At 50.3% G+C, this 13,765-nt stretch overlaps 1 protein-coding gene across 11 annotated transcripts in view; it reads left to right on the top strand.

Annotated features, from left to right (window-relative positions):
* Positions 1 to 13,765, top strand: part of AARS2 (alanyl-tRNA synthetase 2, mitochondrial) — a 35,901-nt gene that overhangs the window by 7,461 nt on the left and 14,675 nt on the right. For 10 of the 11 annotated variants that reach the window (XM_030557239.1, XM_030557237.1, XM_030557238.1 and 7 more), the window contains 9 exons: positions 74 to 182; positions 609 to 707; positions 1,296 to 1,334; positions 2,493 to 2,604; positions 3,810 to 3,937; positions 6,705 to 6,855; positions 10,670 to 10,839; positions 12,377 to 12,490; positions 13,015 to 13,155. In XM_030557239.1, coding sequence (XP_030413099.1) covers positions 74 to 182; positions 609 to 707; positions 1,296 to 1,334; positions 2,493 to 2,604; positions 3,810 to 3,937; positions 6,705 to 6,855; positions 10,670 to 10,839; positions 12,377 to 12,490; positions 13,015 to 13,155 — 1,063 coding nt within the window. The remainder of the gene's footprint in view (positions 1 to 73; positions 183 to 608; positions 708 to 1,295; positions 1,335 to 2,492; positions 2,605 to 3,809; positions 3,938 to 6,704; positions 6,856 to 10,669; positions 10,840 to 12,376; positions 12,491 to 13,014; positions 13,156 to 13,765) is intronic. The other variant, XM_030557236.1, reaches the window with a different exon arrangement.

The following is a 13,765-nucleotide window of genomic DNA, read 5'->3' as shown; positions in this document are numbered from 1 at the left end:
GGGGGCTGGGCAAGAAAGGGGAGCTAGTTGGGACCACTCATATGGCTGTCTTAGGAATCCTCCCCGTCTGCAGGCTGGTGCTGCGCCGCATCCTGCGCAGGGCTGTCCGGTTTTGCTTTGAAGTTCTCCACGCTCCGCCTGGGTTCCTGGCCAGCTTGGTTCCTGCCGTGGTGGAGGTTCTGGTAAGTATAAAGGGCTCTTCCTGTGGGGAGGGAGATTTGCTTATCAGCCAGGGTCTCATACAGCCAGATATTTCCCAGCTGGAGTAGTTTCTTTTGCCAGTGCTTGCACCAGAAGACTATATCCAGCGGTGATCTCTGACTCTGTGAGATGTTTATCCCAATGACACTCAGCCTTATTTCTGTAGGTTCAGGGCCCATTGTGATAAACAATACGTTCAGCACCAGCGTGATGCGTGAGTGTGAAAGAAGAGAGATGGGCTGCCAGCATAGACACTTCTCTAGTGTGGTGGTTCCCAAACTGGTCTCTAGAAACCTGGCTGGTCATATGGTGCTTGCTCTCCTCCCTTTTGTTTCTTCCTGCTAAATTCTACAAAAAGAAACTAAAAATACATTGAATATTTTCCTAATGTTACATTTGCACATAAGCATTTGCTGGAGTTGCCACAGAGATGTCATGGAACAGCGAATGGGAGGAGAGGTGGAATCCATGCAACATCAAAGGGCTGGAGAGGTGGCTGTGAAACGGTAGCTATTAATCAAAGTGTGATCCCACTCTAGAAAAATGTATTTGAGGCTGTGCATTGGTGCTGTCTTCCTCCTCTTCCACCAAAGAAACACTGCTGTCGTATCAGTCAGAAACCTGCGACCCAGAGTCACAAGGAAGTCCAGAAAGTATCAATTAATTAAGATTTGTTCTGTCTGGGATGCAAGGTGTAAAGTGGTTAGACCAGGGGATTTGGAGGTGGAACAAGTGGTTCTATTCCTGGCTCTGCTGTTGACAAAGTCTGCACGTGAGCAAGTCACTGCCTCGCTCTGTGCCTCAGTTTCCCCAACTATAAAATGGGGGCTAGCACTTATCTTATAGGGAGGTGAGACTCTTCTTTAATACTTGCAGGGTGCTTTGAGAGCCTCAGATGAAGGTGCAGTAGATGTGCAGAGGCATCTGACTAGCCCAGACCCATCCCTGAGATGGGGCCATCTGGGAGAGGGCCAGTGCAAAGGCTGTATTGGATGGGGCTCAGACTGGCCCGTGTCCCCAGGTAGGGAGGAGTGGTGGTTGTATTGACACTGCATACAGCTGTTTCCTGATGCTTGGTGAAATTTGCTCTGCAGGGAGATACCTATCCGGAGCTGAGGAAGAATACAAATCAGGTGAGCAGCATGGAATCTGCTGGAGAGAAGCTTTAGTAACCCATCATGGGAATCATTACCAGCCTCTTTAATTATCCCTGACCTCTTGGAAGTGCTGCACTGCAGCCCCTAGCATGCTATCAAAATGGAGTGGGGGTGGGGGATTCATCTCTTTGGGATGTGAGCGGATGAGTTTGCCCTACCCCCAGCATGGCCGTGTTCTCAGAGGGAGGGAATGGGGCACAGATATACAGAGCATGGACACAGATACTGCATGCAGAGTTGGGAACTAGCCAGGGGCATGTTGTGGACTCTCCTGTGGGTGCTGACTGTTGATCTTGAAGGGATCTCTCCTGTGCCAGGATTGGCTGGTTGGTGCCCAAGGAAGCCCAGCAGCCCCTATGACTGCAGAACTAAAGTAAAGCCCAGGCCTTAGTTGGGCCATGTGCCCATGAGCCTGGTTCCCTCCCAGCATAGGAACCCTTTGCCCCTCCAGTGGTAACATCAATAGTTATGTAGCTAAAGAGGGAACTAGATGCTTGGAAATCATAAGGGCAGCTGTTTTACAAGCTTTCTCCCTGCCCAGCTCTGCTGATGCCCCTCAGTCCTGACCAGCAACGTGCACTGCTGTTCTAGGCCTGGGCACCTCATGCAGAATTTTCATTGGCTTGCAAATGTGGATGACCTGCCTGGAGTGCCTTGTTAGCCTGATCTCTGGTCTCTCTCAACAGGCAGCTACCCCAGGTAACTATGTCCTTGTTGCAAGCAGGGCCAGCTCCAGGCATTAGCAAAAGAAGCAGGTGCTTGGGGTGGCACGTCTGGGTCTTCGGCGGCAGGTCCCTCAGTCCCCCTCAGAGCGAAGGGCTCGTGGCCGAATTGCCACCGAAGAATGAAGTGGTGCGGTAGGGCTGCCGCCAAAGTGCTGACAATCGCAGCTTCCACCCGCCTTGCCCCTTGGGGTGGCAAAAAAGCTGGAGCTGGCTCTGGTTGCAAGCCATGAGCCCAGAGCTGAGGTATAGGAGATGGACAGTGATAGCAAATGCAGCAGCCTCCTTTGGCACCCACTCTTACCATTCCCAGACATGTGGAGGGCTGGGTTCTGGTGGCGGGGCTGAGCAAAGCAGTGGTGGAGCTCACCCACAGGGAAGGAGGCTGAATCTGCTCCTCTTCTTCCTGCAGATTATGAATATTATCAATGACAATGAGGCTGCATTTCTCTCTTCCCTCCTGCGGGGGCGGCGTATCATTGACAGGACTCTGCAGCAGATGGGTCCCTCCAAGCTCTTCCCAGGTGAGTCCCTCCCTGATTCTGCTGGGAAGGGGAGTGCAGCGTGGGGGGGAGGAGCAGCAGCTGGCATCTGCCAGTGGTTAAGGGTGGCTTGAGCCCTTGTTGCCAGGGTGTCTCAGGCGAGGGCTGGACTGTGTTGGGCCTTTGGGGCTAAGAAGGAGAGAGCTTTGGAAGCAGGCACCCTCCCCACAGCTGGTGGCCTGCTGTTCCCGTCTTTGTGCCGAACGCTAGGCAGTATTAGGCTACAGGTGCACACTGAATGACCTCTCCTTCCCTTCTGCCCCAGACAAAGAATCAGAATTCCTCCCAACTTCCAAATCAGAGCTACGATGGATGCTTGCCTACCTGCTGCCTTGCCATGGGGCAATACAGTACCAGTCCCATGCTCTGAGCTGGTACTGCGAAGCAGGTGCTTCTGCTCCATCAGTGGCACTCCCCATCTCCCAAACGCTTTTGAGAAGACTGCCTCAGTGCTTTGCTCACCAGAGCAAACAGGCGCTTGTCACTGCTAAAGGGGCCCCTTTGGTTCGTAGGTGCTGCAATGACCAGCTCCAAACAAATACAAAGGTAGAACAGCTAACGCAGTACCCACCTGGAGGAGCATGTTTGGGTGTGATAGGGAGAGTGTGGCTTAACCCTTTCCTGCGTGAGCAGATTTGAACCAACTTCTCCCCGCCTACTCACTAATCTGTGTGATTCAGTACTTGGTAGCATAAGGCAATGGGGGAGTTCCAGCGGACACCCTTTCTTGTATGACTCAGGAGCTTGCAGGACTGTGTGCTGATACGGCTCACTTTACCTGTATTTGGAACACCCTGCCACTGTGCTGAGGCCTTCCTATGGGCACGTGCTCCGCTGAGCTCTTGCATGTACCTAATGAGGCAGCGGCAAGATGCACCACGTTGTCTTCCTTATGGGAGCAAATGCTTTCAAACCTATATGAAAACATCTGTTCTCACAGTCCCAAGGGAGCTGAGGGTTGGAATCCCTGTGATTTTAGAGTACTGCTGATGGGATGAAATGGGCAGCCAGTCCTTGTTGGCTCCACAGACTGGGGGGGATCCTGAGTATCTCATTAGGGATGTGAAGACACCCCCCCACACACACCCCCTACCCCCAGAAAAAGCAAGAGATTCCCTTCATGACCCTGCTGTGTGTTCTCTCCATGGCCACCTAGAATTTGTGTTCTCATTCTTGTCTCTCTGCAGTGGAGGTGGCCTGGTCTCTGTATGGAAATTTGGGGTTCCCCCTAGATTTGATTGGCTTGATGATTGAAGAAAAGGGGATCCAATTGGACTGGGCAGCTTTGGACCAGCTAGCCCAGGAAGATGCTAAGGTAGGATACAAGACCCTGCCTCCCATACAAGCCTCCATCCCTGTGGCTAATGCCCTATTCTTTCTGGTCAGGGTTCCCATGTGTACTTTAAATCCACTGCAGGTGCTCTCCATCACTTCTATAGTCCATCAAAATCATGGAATGGCTTTCTCCTCTAGCTCAGGGGTTTGCAGCAGTGTCCCCCAGGGATCTTCACTGGGACCAGTGCTGTTAAAGATACTCATAAATGATCTGGAGAAAGGGGGTAAACGGTGAGGTGGCAAAGCTTGCAGGTGATACGAAATTACTCAACATAGTTAAGTCCAAAGCAGACTGCAAAGAGTTACAAAGGGATCCCTAACTGGGTGACAGGGCAACAAAATGGTGATGAAATGTAATTTTGATAAGTGCTAAGTAATACACACTGGAAAACATAATCCCAACTATACATACAAAATGATGGGGGTCTAAATTAGCTGTTAGCACTCAAGAAAGAGATCTTGGAGTCATTGTGGATAGTTCTCCGAAAACATCTACTCAATGTGCTGCAGCAGTCAAAAAAGCGAACAGGATGTTAGGAATCATTGGGAAAGGGATAGGTAATAAGACAGAGAATATCACATTGCCTCTATATAAATCCATGGTAAGCCCACATCTTGAATACTGTGTGCAGTTCTGGTCGCCCCATCTCAAAAAGGATACATGAGAAATAGAAAAGGTAGACAGACGGACAGACAAAAATGATTAAGGGGATGGAACAGCTTCCTTATGAGGAGAGATTAAAAAGACTGGGACAATTCATCTTAGAAAAACAATGACTAAGAACAGACATTATAGAGGTCTATAAAATCGTGACTGGTGTGGAGAAAGTGAATAAGGAAGTGTTATTTAGCCCTTCACATAACACAAGAAGCAGGGGTAATCCAATTAAATAAATAGGCAGCAGTTTTAAAACAAGCAAAAGGAAGTGCTTCTTCACACAAACCACAGTCAACTTATTGAACTTGTTGCCAGGGGTGTTTTGGATTAAAAAACTGTAACTGGATTCAAAACGGAATAGGATGAGTCCATGCAGGATAGGTCCATCAATGACTCCTAGCCAAGATGGTCAGACACACAACCCCATGCTCTGGGTGTCCTTAGGCCTCTGACTGCCAGATTCTGGGGCTGGACAATGTGAGATAGATCATTTGATTGTCCTGTTCTATTCATTCCTTTTGAAGCATGTGGCAATGGCCTCTGTCGGAAGACAAGATACTGGGCTAGATGGACCATTGGTGTGGGACAGTATGGCCATTCTTGTGACTCCAGCTTGGGTCAGTAGTGACTGAAAACTGTAAGCCCTCTGACAGCTATTTTGCTGGTGATTTTTTCAGGCCAGTTTCTAGTGGACACATTACAAAAGCCATCATCATCACAGCGGCGCTGAGCTCAGCAGAGAGGGCAAGCATTGAATGAGTGGTGAAGAGTTAACAAAAGTGGAGTTCATCCAGGGCAGGAAAGTGGCCCACTGATGGGGCAGCATGTAGGGATTGGGGTGCGGTTTGTATCGCCACCCCCACCCACCATACTGTGGATAAATCAAGGCCTTCAGCCTCAGGGGTGTGTATACAGGACTACGCTGTGCAGGGAAAGCATACATTAGCTGGTGCTTGTGACTCCCCTGGAGGATGGTGCAGGGCAGTGCTGAGTGCCTGGTGGGGGCCCCAGGTGTAGTAGCAGCCTGGGATTAATTACTTCCTGGGGCAGCACAGATCTGACTCTTGTGTTATAGGGATGATCTACTGCCACAAAGTCAAAGGCCACAGCCACTAACCGTGTGGAGCAGTGTCATAGCATTCTTTCTCAGATCTGAACCTTAGAGTTCAGAAAATGAGATACTAGCATGAATTTCCCTAAGCTTAATTACCATCTTAGATCTGATAGGCTGCCACCACCCAAAAATATAGTGTTTTGGGTCACTCTGACCTCCCCAACCTTCCCTGGGGACCCCAAAAAGCCAGACCCCTTGGGTTCTTAAAACAAGGAGAAATAAACCATTCCCCCACCTTCCCCCTCTCAGAACTTCCCTCCCTGGGCTATCCTGAGATACTGATTTAACCTCTTAAATCACCATACAGAGAAGCACCTCCCTTCCCTTCCACAAAGAGGCAAACAGATTCAAGGAAAACAGAGAGAGATTTTATCTCTCCCCCTCCCGTTTCCCCACCCGTCCTGGTGAGTTATCCCAATCCCCTGGGATAAAACAAGGGAAACAGAGAAAAAACAATCAATCAGGTTCTCTAAAAAGAAATCTTTTAATAAAAGAAAGGAAAAAGTAAAGAATTATCTCTAACTTCAAGATGTCAATATACAGGGTCCTATAGCTTACAGATACCAGAAAGAGACTTCCCCCCCAGTACCAATACAAATCAAAATATTCCCAGCAACTACACATATAAAAGTTAACCAGCCAGATCCACAATTGCAAATATAGTAAAACAATTAAAAAAAAAAACCTAAACCGCCTGTTTTTTACTCACTACTTGAAAAGAGACTTAGAGAGCTTGTAGTAATGTCTGGTCTCTCTCAGACTCTCCGAGAGAAGAACAAAGAACTCACACCCAAACTTCCCTCCACCCGAATTTAAAAGTATCTTGTCTTCTGATTGGTCTTCTGGTCAGGTGTCCAGTTTCCTGCTTGTAACCCTTTACAGGTATAAGAGACATTAACCCTTAACACTCTGTTTATGACAAGCAGGCACTCCTAGGGTGCCCCCAAATCAAGCTTTGTCATCACACTTGTATAGCGGAAAGCTCGGACCCACCAGGCAGAACAACTGGAAGGCTCCGGCGTGCGATTGGATGTGCATTCGCTGGCTCAGCTGCAGAGGGACGGTGTGCCTACTACTGATGACTCACCAAAATACGCCTACACGCTCGGGCAGAACGGGAGATATGGTACGAGCCGAGGCATGGCCCAAAGAGCCTGCATGGGGTGAAGGGAGGGCAGAGTCCGTTTAATCGCCTGGGAACCACTTAGGGATGGATCTAACCAGCTAACCTCCATGCCTACAAGGGGAGTTATGATCTCAGGCATGCTGGAGAGTGCCCTGTATGGAATGTGAACTTGCGTATTATCTCCCTCCTCAGCCTGTGGCCAAGAGCACGAAGCAGATCATATGCATGTCCACTGAACACATGCTCCCAATATGGTTCTGTGATGGTTGCTGAGCTTGAGAGTTAATTACTGTTATCCGGCGATGTAGATGAATTGTATTAGGTGTGGGGTTGTTGGAGATGGGGATTCGGGTTGCTGGCAGTCAGCCTGTCTGGAGGAGTTGGGGACTGGGATGGTAGGTGCTAGGCATGGTAAACATATCTTAGCTGGGGAGGTCCATGCTGTTAAGGGTTCAGGTGGGTAGGTTCTTTCCTTAAATCTCTAGTTTTTTACATTTGTGGCAGAGTAGGAGGAATAGACACCTCGGTATCTGCCATTACAGCAGCTGGCCACTAGATGCCCCTGCTACTTTACATATAGTTTAATGCAGTTTTGGAAGCCTTGGCCCTATTGAAGGAATGTGAAGCTGAGCTGTTGCTGGTCATCACCTGGACATTAGTTCTCAGGCTCCTGCTGAGAATCCCTGGGCAGGAATCTGAGCTGTAGCCCTGTCCCATTGGGGCTTGGTTAATGAGACAAATCATCATGAGACTGACCCTGGCGGTGTTAGGAGTGCGAGTGCACCCCATCCCGACCTGGCCCATTTGCTGAGCCCATGTCTGCTGTTAATACGTGTCCTTTGCCAGTTCAAGTGGTTTGTCAGAGGGCATTGTCAGAATTAACTCGAGTCCCTCAGATGTCCCTCACTTGAGTCCTATCCCTACACATGCCCCCTAACTGTAGTTGTGGTGCTTTTCCCTTGAGTTGGCTGCCCGTGAGGGGATATAGAATAAAGCTCCAACGAGCGCAAATCATCAGCCACTAACACAACCACCACATGTGTGGACACAAGCTAGCTCCACTCAGGTGCCACTGGTCCTCCAGTGCCTTCTCACAATTCCCTTGGGTGCCCAGAAAAGACCAACAAGTTCTTCCACACTGGGAAAGAATTCACGGAGCAGATCAGCTTACCATAGCACCAGGAATCAGCAGTCTACACTACAGCTCTAGAGGTGCAGAACTACAGCTGTAGCACCATAGCATAGACGCCTCCTGCATCGACAGGAACATTTTTTCCATTGATGTAGTTAATCCACCTCTTTGAGAGATGGCCGTTAATTCTTCTGTTGACTTCTTCCACCAACCTAGCTGCACCTACACCCAGGGTTAGGTCAGTCTAACTATGGCGCAATGATTTTCCTAACCCTGAGCAGCTCCTAGGTCGATCTAATTTTGAAGTGTAGACCGGCTCTTAATGCCAGACACTAAGCGTTGCTGCACTCCTCACGCACTCAATGATTGCAGCACGGTGAGCGCACAGCAGCTCCGTTGTTGTTTTGCAATGTAGCTGCTCTCACTCAAGCTAGGCCAACTCGAGAGAAGTCACTCTCAAGCAGATCACTTGAGTTACCTCCACAGTGAGATGAATCTTAATGTCTCTGGTTCCCTGATGTGAAGAGCTGCCTGCCTATCTCTCAGCCACTTCCGCCGGCAGACTGGAGCTTTCTCCTAATGTGGACCTAGATGTTCTCAGCTTACTGGTGGCCCCTAGAGTGCTAGCCGATCACATGGTGCTGGCTCCTTATTTCCTGCTGCTACCTCACTGATAAAGAAGCTAGAAACCTCCCAATGCTCTCTTCCTGTTGCTTTTTTGTGACAGTGATTGCCCTAGGTGCCACACAGAGTAGGTATTCCATACAGCCATGAGTGGGAGAGGTTGCACCTAAGACATTCCCCGTGTTAATATGGGGCCTATACTGTGAAGAAGTTCAAGACTCCCCTCCAGAAACTTTCCCTTCCTTTATAACCACCCCTGGCCCTTTGTCCCCTTCTCAGCTGCTGAGGAACATTGGGGCCTCGCTCTTCATCCCTGCAAGTCAGCTTGCCCCACGCGGCAGCTCTTTGTGCTTCTGCAAACATCTCCCTTGTGGTGCTCACCTCTCTCTCTCTCTCACTCTCATTACCTGAAACAATGTAATTTTTCTGAGCATAGTTTTTTTTTTCTGGTACTTCAAGAAGGTTGAAGATGAATCAAGTGTGCGCACCTCTTGGAAATGGTTTTAAAGCCTAGCGTTAGTGCTTGCAGTCAGTGGATTGACACTGCCAGAGTCTCTCATGAGTGTGGGTTAGTGATGGTGGAATTTGCTGCTGCTGCCTGGCAGGGATGCCACATAACCCAGGGTCTGTCGTTGGAGACTAAGTAGTTCATCCCCTTTGCTAACCGATCATTGGTGACTGAGTGCTCTATCTCAGCTGGTGCAAGGTGCAGTTTATCCAGTCAGGTTTAACCTTGTCCCTCTGCCCCCGGCTGGCTACATGCGATTATTGTTTTGCACAGTCACTTCTAACTGCGTCCTCTTGTGGGCTATAGACGCTCAGCATCCAGGGAGCAGCTAGACTCGTAATTTGGGGATGGAGTACACAGTGTGATCCCATAGCCAAACAGGCCTATACCACTTATATAAGATTACTACCCAACGCATGACACTAGACTGAGGGATGGGGAGGAGTTGTCAATGCAGTTGAGATTTCAGATGGACAGGTGAGGAAATTCATAGACTTTAAGGTCAGAAAGGACCATTATGATCATCTGGTCTGACCCCCTGCACAATGCAGGCCACAGAATCTCACCCATCCACTTCTATAACAAGTCCCTAACCTATGTCTGAGTTATTGAAGTCCTCAAATTGTGGTTTGAAGACCTCAAGCTGCAGAGAATCCTCCAGCAAGTGACCCATGCCCCAAGCTGCAGAGGAAGGCAAAAAACCTCCAGAGCCTCTGCCAATCTGTCCTGGAGGAAAATTCCTTCCCGACCCCAAATATGGCTGTCAGCTAAACCCTGAGCATGTGGGCAAGACTCACCAGCCAGCACCCAGGAAAGAATTCTCTGTAGTAACTCAGATCCCATCCCATCTAACATCCCATCACAGACCACTGGGCATACTTACCTGCTGATAATCAAAGATCAATTGCCAAATTAATTGCCAACATTCCCACATTATGTATGATGTTAATGGCCTGCTAGGTGTAATAACACCATCTGCATAATGCACAGGAAAAATGTACATGTCTTGCAACTGCAGGAGGGCTTGTGGTGAATTTCTTGTATTTTATGCCTGGAGTTTGTATTCAGTAGTGAAGCAGCTACATTAATTAGAGCAGAATGGTGACCCAGATGGCACTTAAATCATGGTTGGGGCTGGCCCCTTGGGCACCCATTTCCTGTTAAGAGATTTGGGGGAGCCTCTTTTACTCCTGGGCTTTTGGAGCAGGAGGTGCTGAGCTCTGTCCTCTCTGTGGCTGTGAAATCCCATGTGGTTTCAGGAGGCAGCAGAGTGAAAGCTGTGAAGTGCTAGGTTTTGTTACAAAATAATCATGAACCTTTCCTTCCTTTTTGTCAGTGTCTTGGCTCCAGCTCTCTTCCCAGAGAGTGAAGTGCCTGATTTTATAATACCCTGAATGCTGCCAGGGTTCTGAGATTAACTGAGGCTTCCTCCCCTGGCACAGACTCTGCACTCTGTGTGGGGTGGAAGGGCTCCCTTGGGTGTGCTTCCAAGGGAAGACAGAGAAATGGGAGGCTGATGCTCATTACTGACTTGTTCTTACCCTTTGCAGCATTTAGCCCGTGCCAGGCCACCATCTTGATGCTATACAAAGATCAGTCTCTTCAGAAGGAGGTTGGAGCAGGCCAGCGCTGCGGAGTCCTCCTGGACAGGACCAGCTTCTATGCAGAACAGGGAGGGCAGGCACATGATCGGGGCTACCTGGTGCTCCTGGGACAACAGGTGAGTCCGTCTGCTGCCTGAGACTGGAATTACTGCCAGGCCAGGCATGACCTTCCTGAAGCTGTGATCCCTCTCTGCTGTACTAGGCTGCTGGCTGGAGTCCTCAAACTTGTCATCTTCAGTCTCTTCCTCTTCTCCCAGCTGCTTGCTGAGCGGGGCACTATATCTTGCAGTCTGGGAGAAGCCCAGTGATTCAGAGCAGAGATCATTTCAGGGAGCTGACAGGCTCATCTGGCTCTCTCTCTAGCCCTTGTCATTCCATTCCTCTCTCTTTAGCCCCGGTTTGTAGCACAAAGTGCTGGGGGTGGCAGGAGACCCTTCCTCCTTCACACCCTTTCCCTCTAACAGGCTGCCTTCTTCCTCAGCTGGGCCAGGAACATGGAGAAGTTGATCAGTCATCAAAAGGTCCTTGGACTGAGCAACTTCTGCATGGCCAGCCCTACAGACGTGTAAGTGGTGCCCAGCCTGACACTTGCTCTCTCTCCTTCCCCTTCTCTCCCTCCCAAAGGCACTAGGGAGAATTGTCCAGCGCCACCACCTCCAAAGCATGTTGCTTCAACCTTATAAAGAGGCTAAGAGGGAAGGAAACTGAAGCCTCTTTGGGGAATTCTAATGCAAAAGCAGAATCTACGCAAAAGCAGAATCTACTGTAGTCCTATGGAGTTGGGCTGGATACAGCACCTTAGATTCAGCCATTTAGTGACCTAGCGCCTTTTCCTGCCCCCTCAGCCTTGAGAATTACCTCCATGTCATTGATGCTGCCTGGGAAAACCAGCTGGGATTCCCCTACAGCAGTAGTCCCCAAACTTTTTAGGGTCACTGCCCCCCCCCGCCCCCCTTAGCCCTGTCCAGCTCCTGGGAGCCACGTGCAGACAGCGGTAAGGGGGCCAGGGCCAGGACTGGAGCTGCAGCCAGGAGCCTGGGCCACTGCTGGGGGCAGGGCCGGAGTAGAACTGAGAGTGGAGTGGGGGCTGACCTGGGACCCACCGAACCACCCTCCCCCACTCAACGTTCCAGGACATGCCCCACATTTTGGGGATCTCTGCTCTACAGAACTCATCAGTGCTACTCCTTCGTCAGCCAAAGGGGGTGCTATGAGTAACATTAATTACTGTCTGTCCTACGCTTTATCCAGCCCAGTAATCTGAAAGCTGTCCGTGTGTGTGAAGTGAGTTAGTGGCTTCAGTCCAGTTCCTAAGGGACAAGTGGCCATGTCTCAGAACATCAGGCTCACAGCTGGCATTGTCTCCCTGCTTGCTGGCAGCCTCACCAGCGACACGTGGAACCACAAGGCCATAGAGATGGAACTCCTGGGCAGGGCTGAAGCACGCTGGTGGCGAGGATGGGATGGTGTTTGCAGGGCGCTTGCCCTGCCTATTCCCATCCTGTACCTGTTCTGGGGATAGATGGGGGATTCCAATCTCCAGTGAAGTCAGCCACCTTTCACGAGCCATTGAACTCCCCTAAAATCCCTGTACTGCCAGGGAGTTGAGCGTCTGTGCTAACCACCCCCCTCTCTCTCTCTCTCTGCTTGGAGGACGTACTCTTCCCGGTGGAGTCAGTTCAGTTCTCCGGTGGCTACGTGATCCATGAGGTCACAGCCCCCGAGACCCTGCAGGCTGGGGATCAAGTGCTACTCTTTGTGGATGAGGTAAGGACTCACTGCTCTTAACCCTTTCTTGGCTTTGCTGCTGGGAAGTGGTGTGTGGCACTTAGCAAGTGAGAGCAAAGTGCTGCTGCTTAATGGTGCTTTTGTCTGTCTCCCATCCTCCTGCGGTTTTGGATTAGGACATTTCTCCTCATGTAATGGTGTGTGGAGGAGTGCTCCCTATGGATCCTGTCTGCCATCCTCTAAAGGGGGATGGGACCCTGTCCAGCAGAATCTAGCTTAGCACTAGTGTCTTTGCAGTGCTGATAAGACAGATGGGAGAAGTCAAGTGGAGTCAGATCTTGAGGAGGGTTCTTGGACTGTCACATCCACCTCGTGTGTTTGGAATACCCCATTTGTGCACACACTAAGGCTTCTCTTCCCCTGTCCTCCCCCCGCCCTTGTATGATGCAGGGTCCCCACATGGACTCTGTGACACTTAAGATACACCCACACGCTTTCCTCCCCTCTCACTAGTAGAATTGTGAGATCCTCCTGCTTGACCTGCTGCATGTCTGCGGTTTCAGGCTCAGCGGCTGGCCTGCATGGTGAACCACACCGCCACCCATCTGCTGAGCTTTGCGCTCCGCCGTGTCCTAGGAGACCAGACAGAACAGCGAGGGTCCCACGTGACTGCTGAGCAGCTGCGATTCGACTTCAGTACCCAGGTGATGGGGATCCCCAAGCACCCCACTCTGGAAGGGTCCCAGAGGGTCAGGGGAACATCCCTTGTCCATATAAATTGCCCTCTTGATTCCTTTCTCCTGCCTGCAGCCAGGAGAACTAAACACTCGAGTCCCTCGTCTGTTTCAGCCATTGCTGAGTGTCTCCCAGGTGGAGCAGGGGCTGGGCTTTAGCTGTGCTTCACCTTCTCTTGTGATGGGATTGTCCCATATGAGTCAAGCCAGGCTTTATCTGGCTAGAGGAGACAACATGCTCAAATGAATCCCTTGAAGTAACATGAGCCTTGCTCTGACTGGGGCCCCATGTGACCTCTGGGGGGGAAAGGGTGGGTGGGTTTGGAGGTACAGAGGATTGGCAAGGGGGTCCTGGGGTGATAGTGATGGGATCTCACAGACTTGGGCTTGCTGACTTGATTATAGTATGTGCTGGAGCATGCTTTAGCGGGCACATGGTGTCAATACCTTAGTGCTCTGAGGGCATCCTTCCTGGGGCAAGGGGAAGGTGTACAAATGGGTTACACAGGCTGTTGGGGGCAGATGAGGAAACTCAGTGAGTTCATCCTTAGCATGTGGGTAGTGTCTCACTTGAAGGACT

This window comes from Gopherus evgoodei, chromosome 3, assembly GCF_007399415.2.
Source record: "Gopherus evgoodei ecotype Sinaloan lineage chromosome 3, rGopEvg1_v1.p, whole genome shotgun sequence".
NCBI classification, from domain to species: Eukaryota; Metazoa; Chordata; order Testudines; family Testudinidae; genus Gopherus; species Gopherus evgoodei.
Note: the sequence above shows the minus strand (reverse complement) of the source record. Positions and strands in the feature narration are given on the sequence as shown.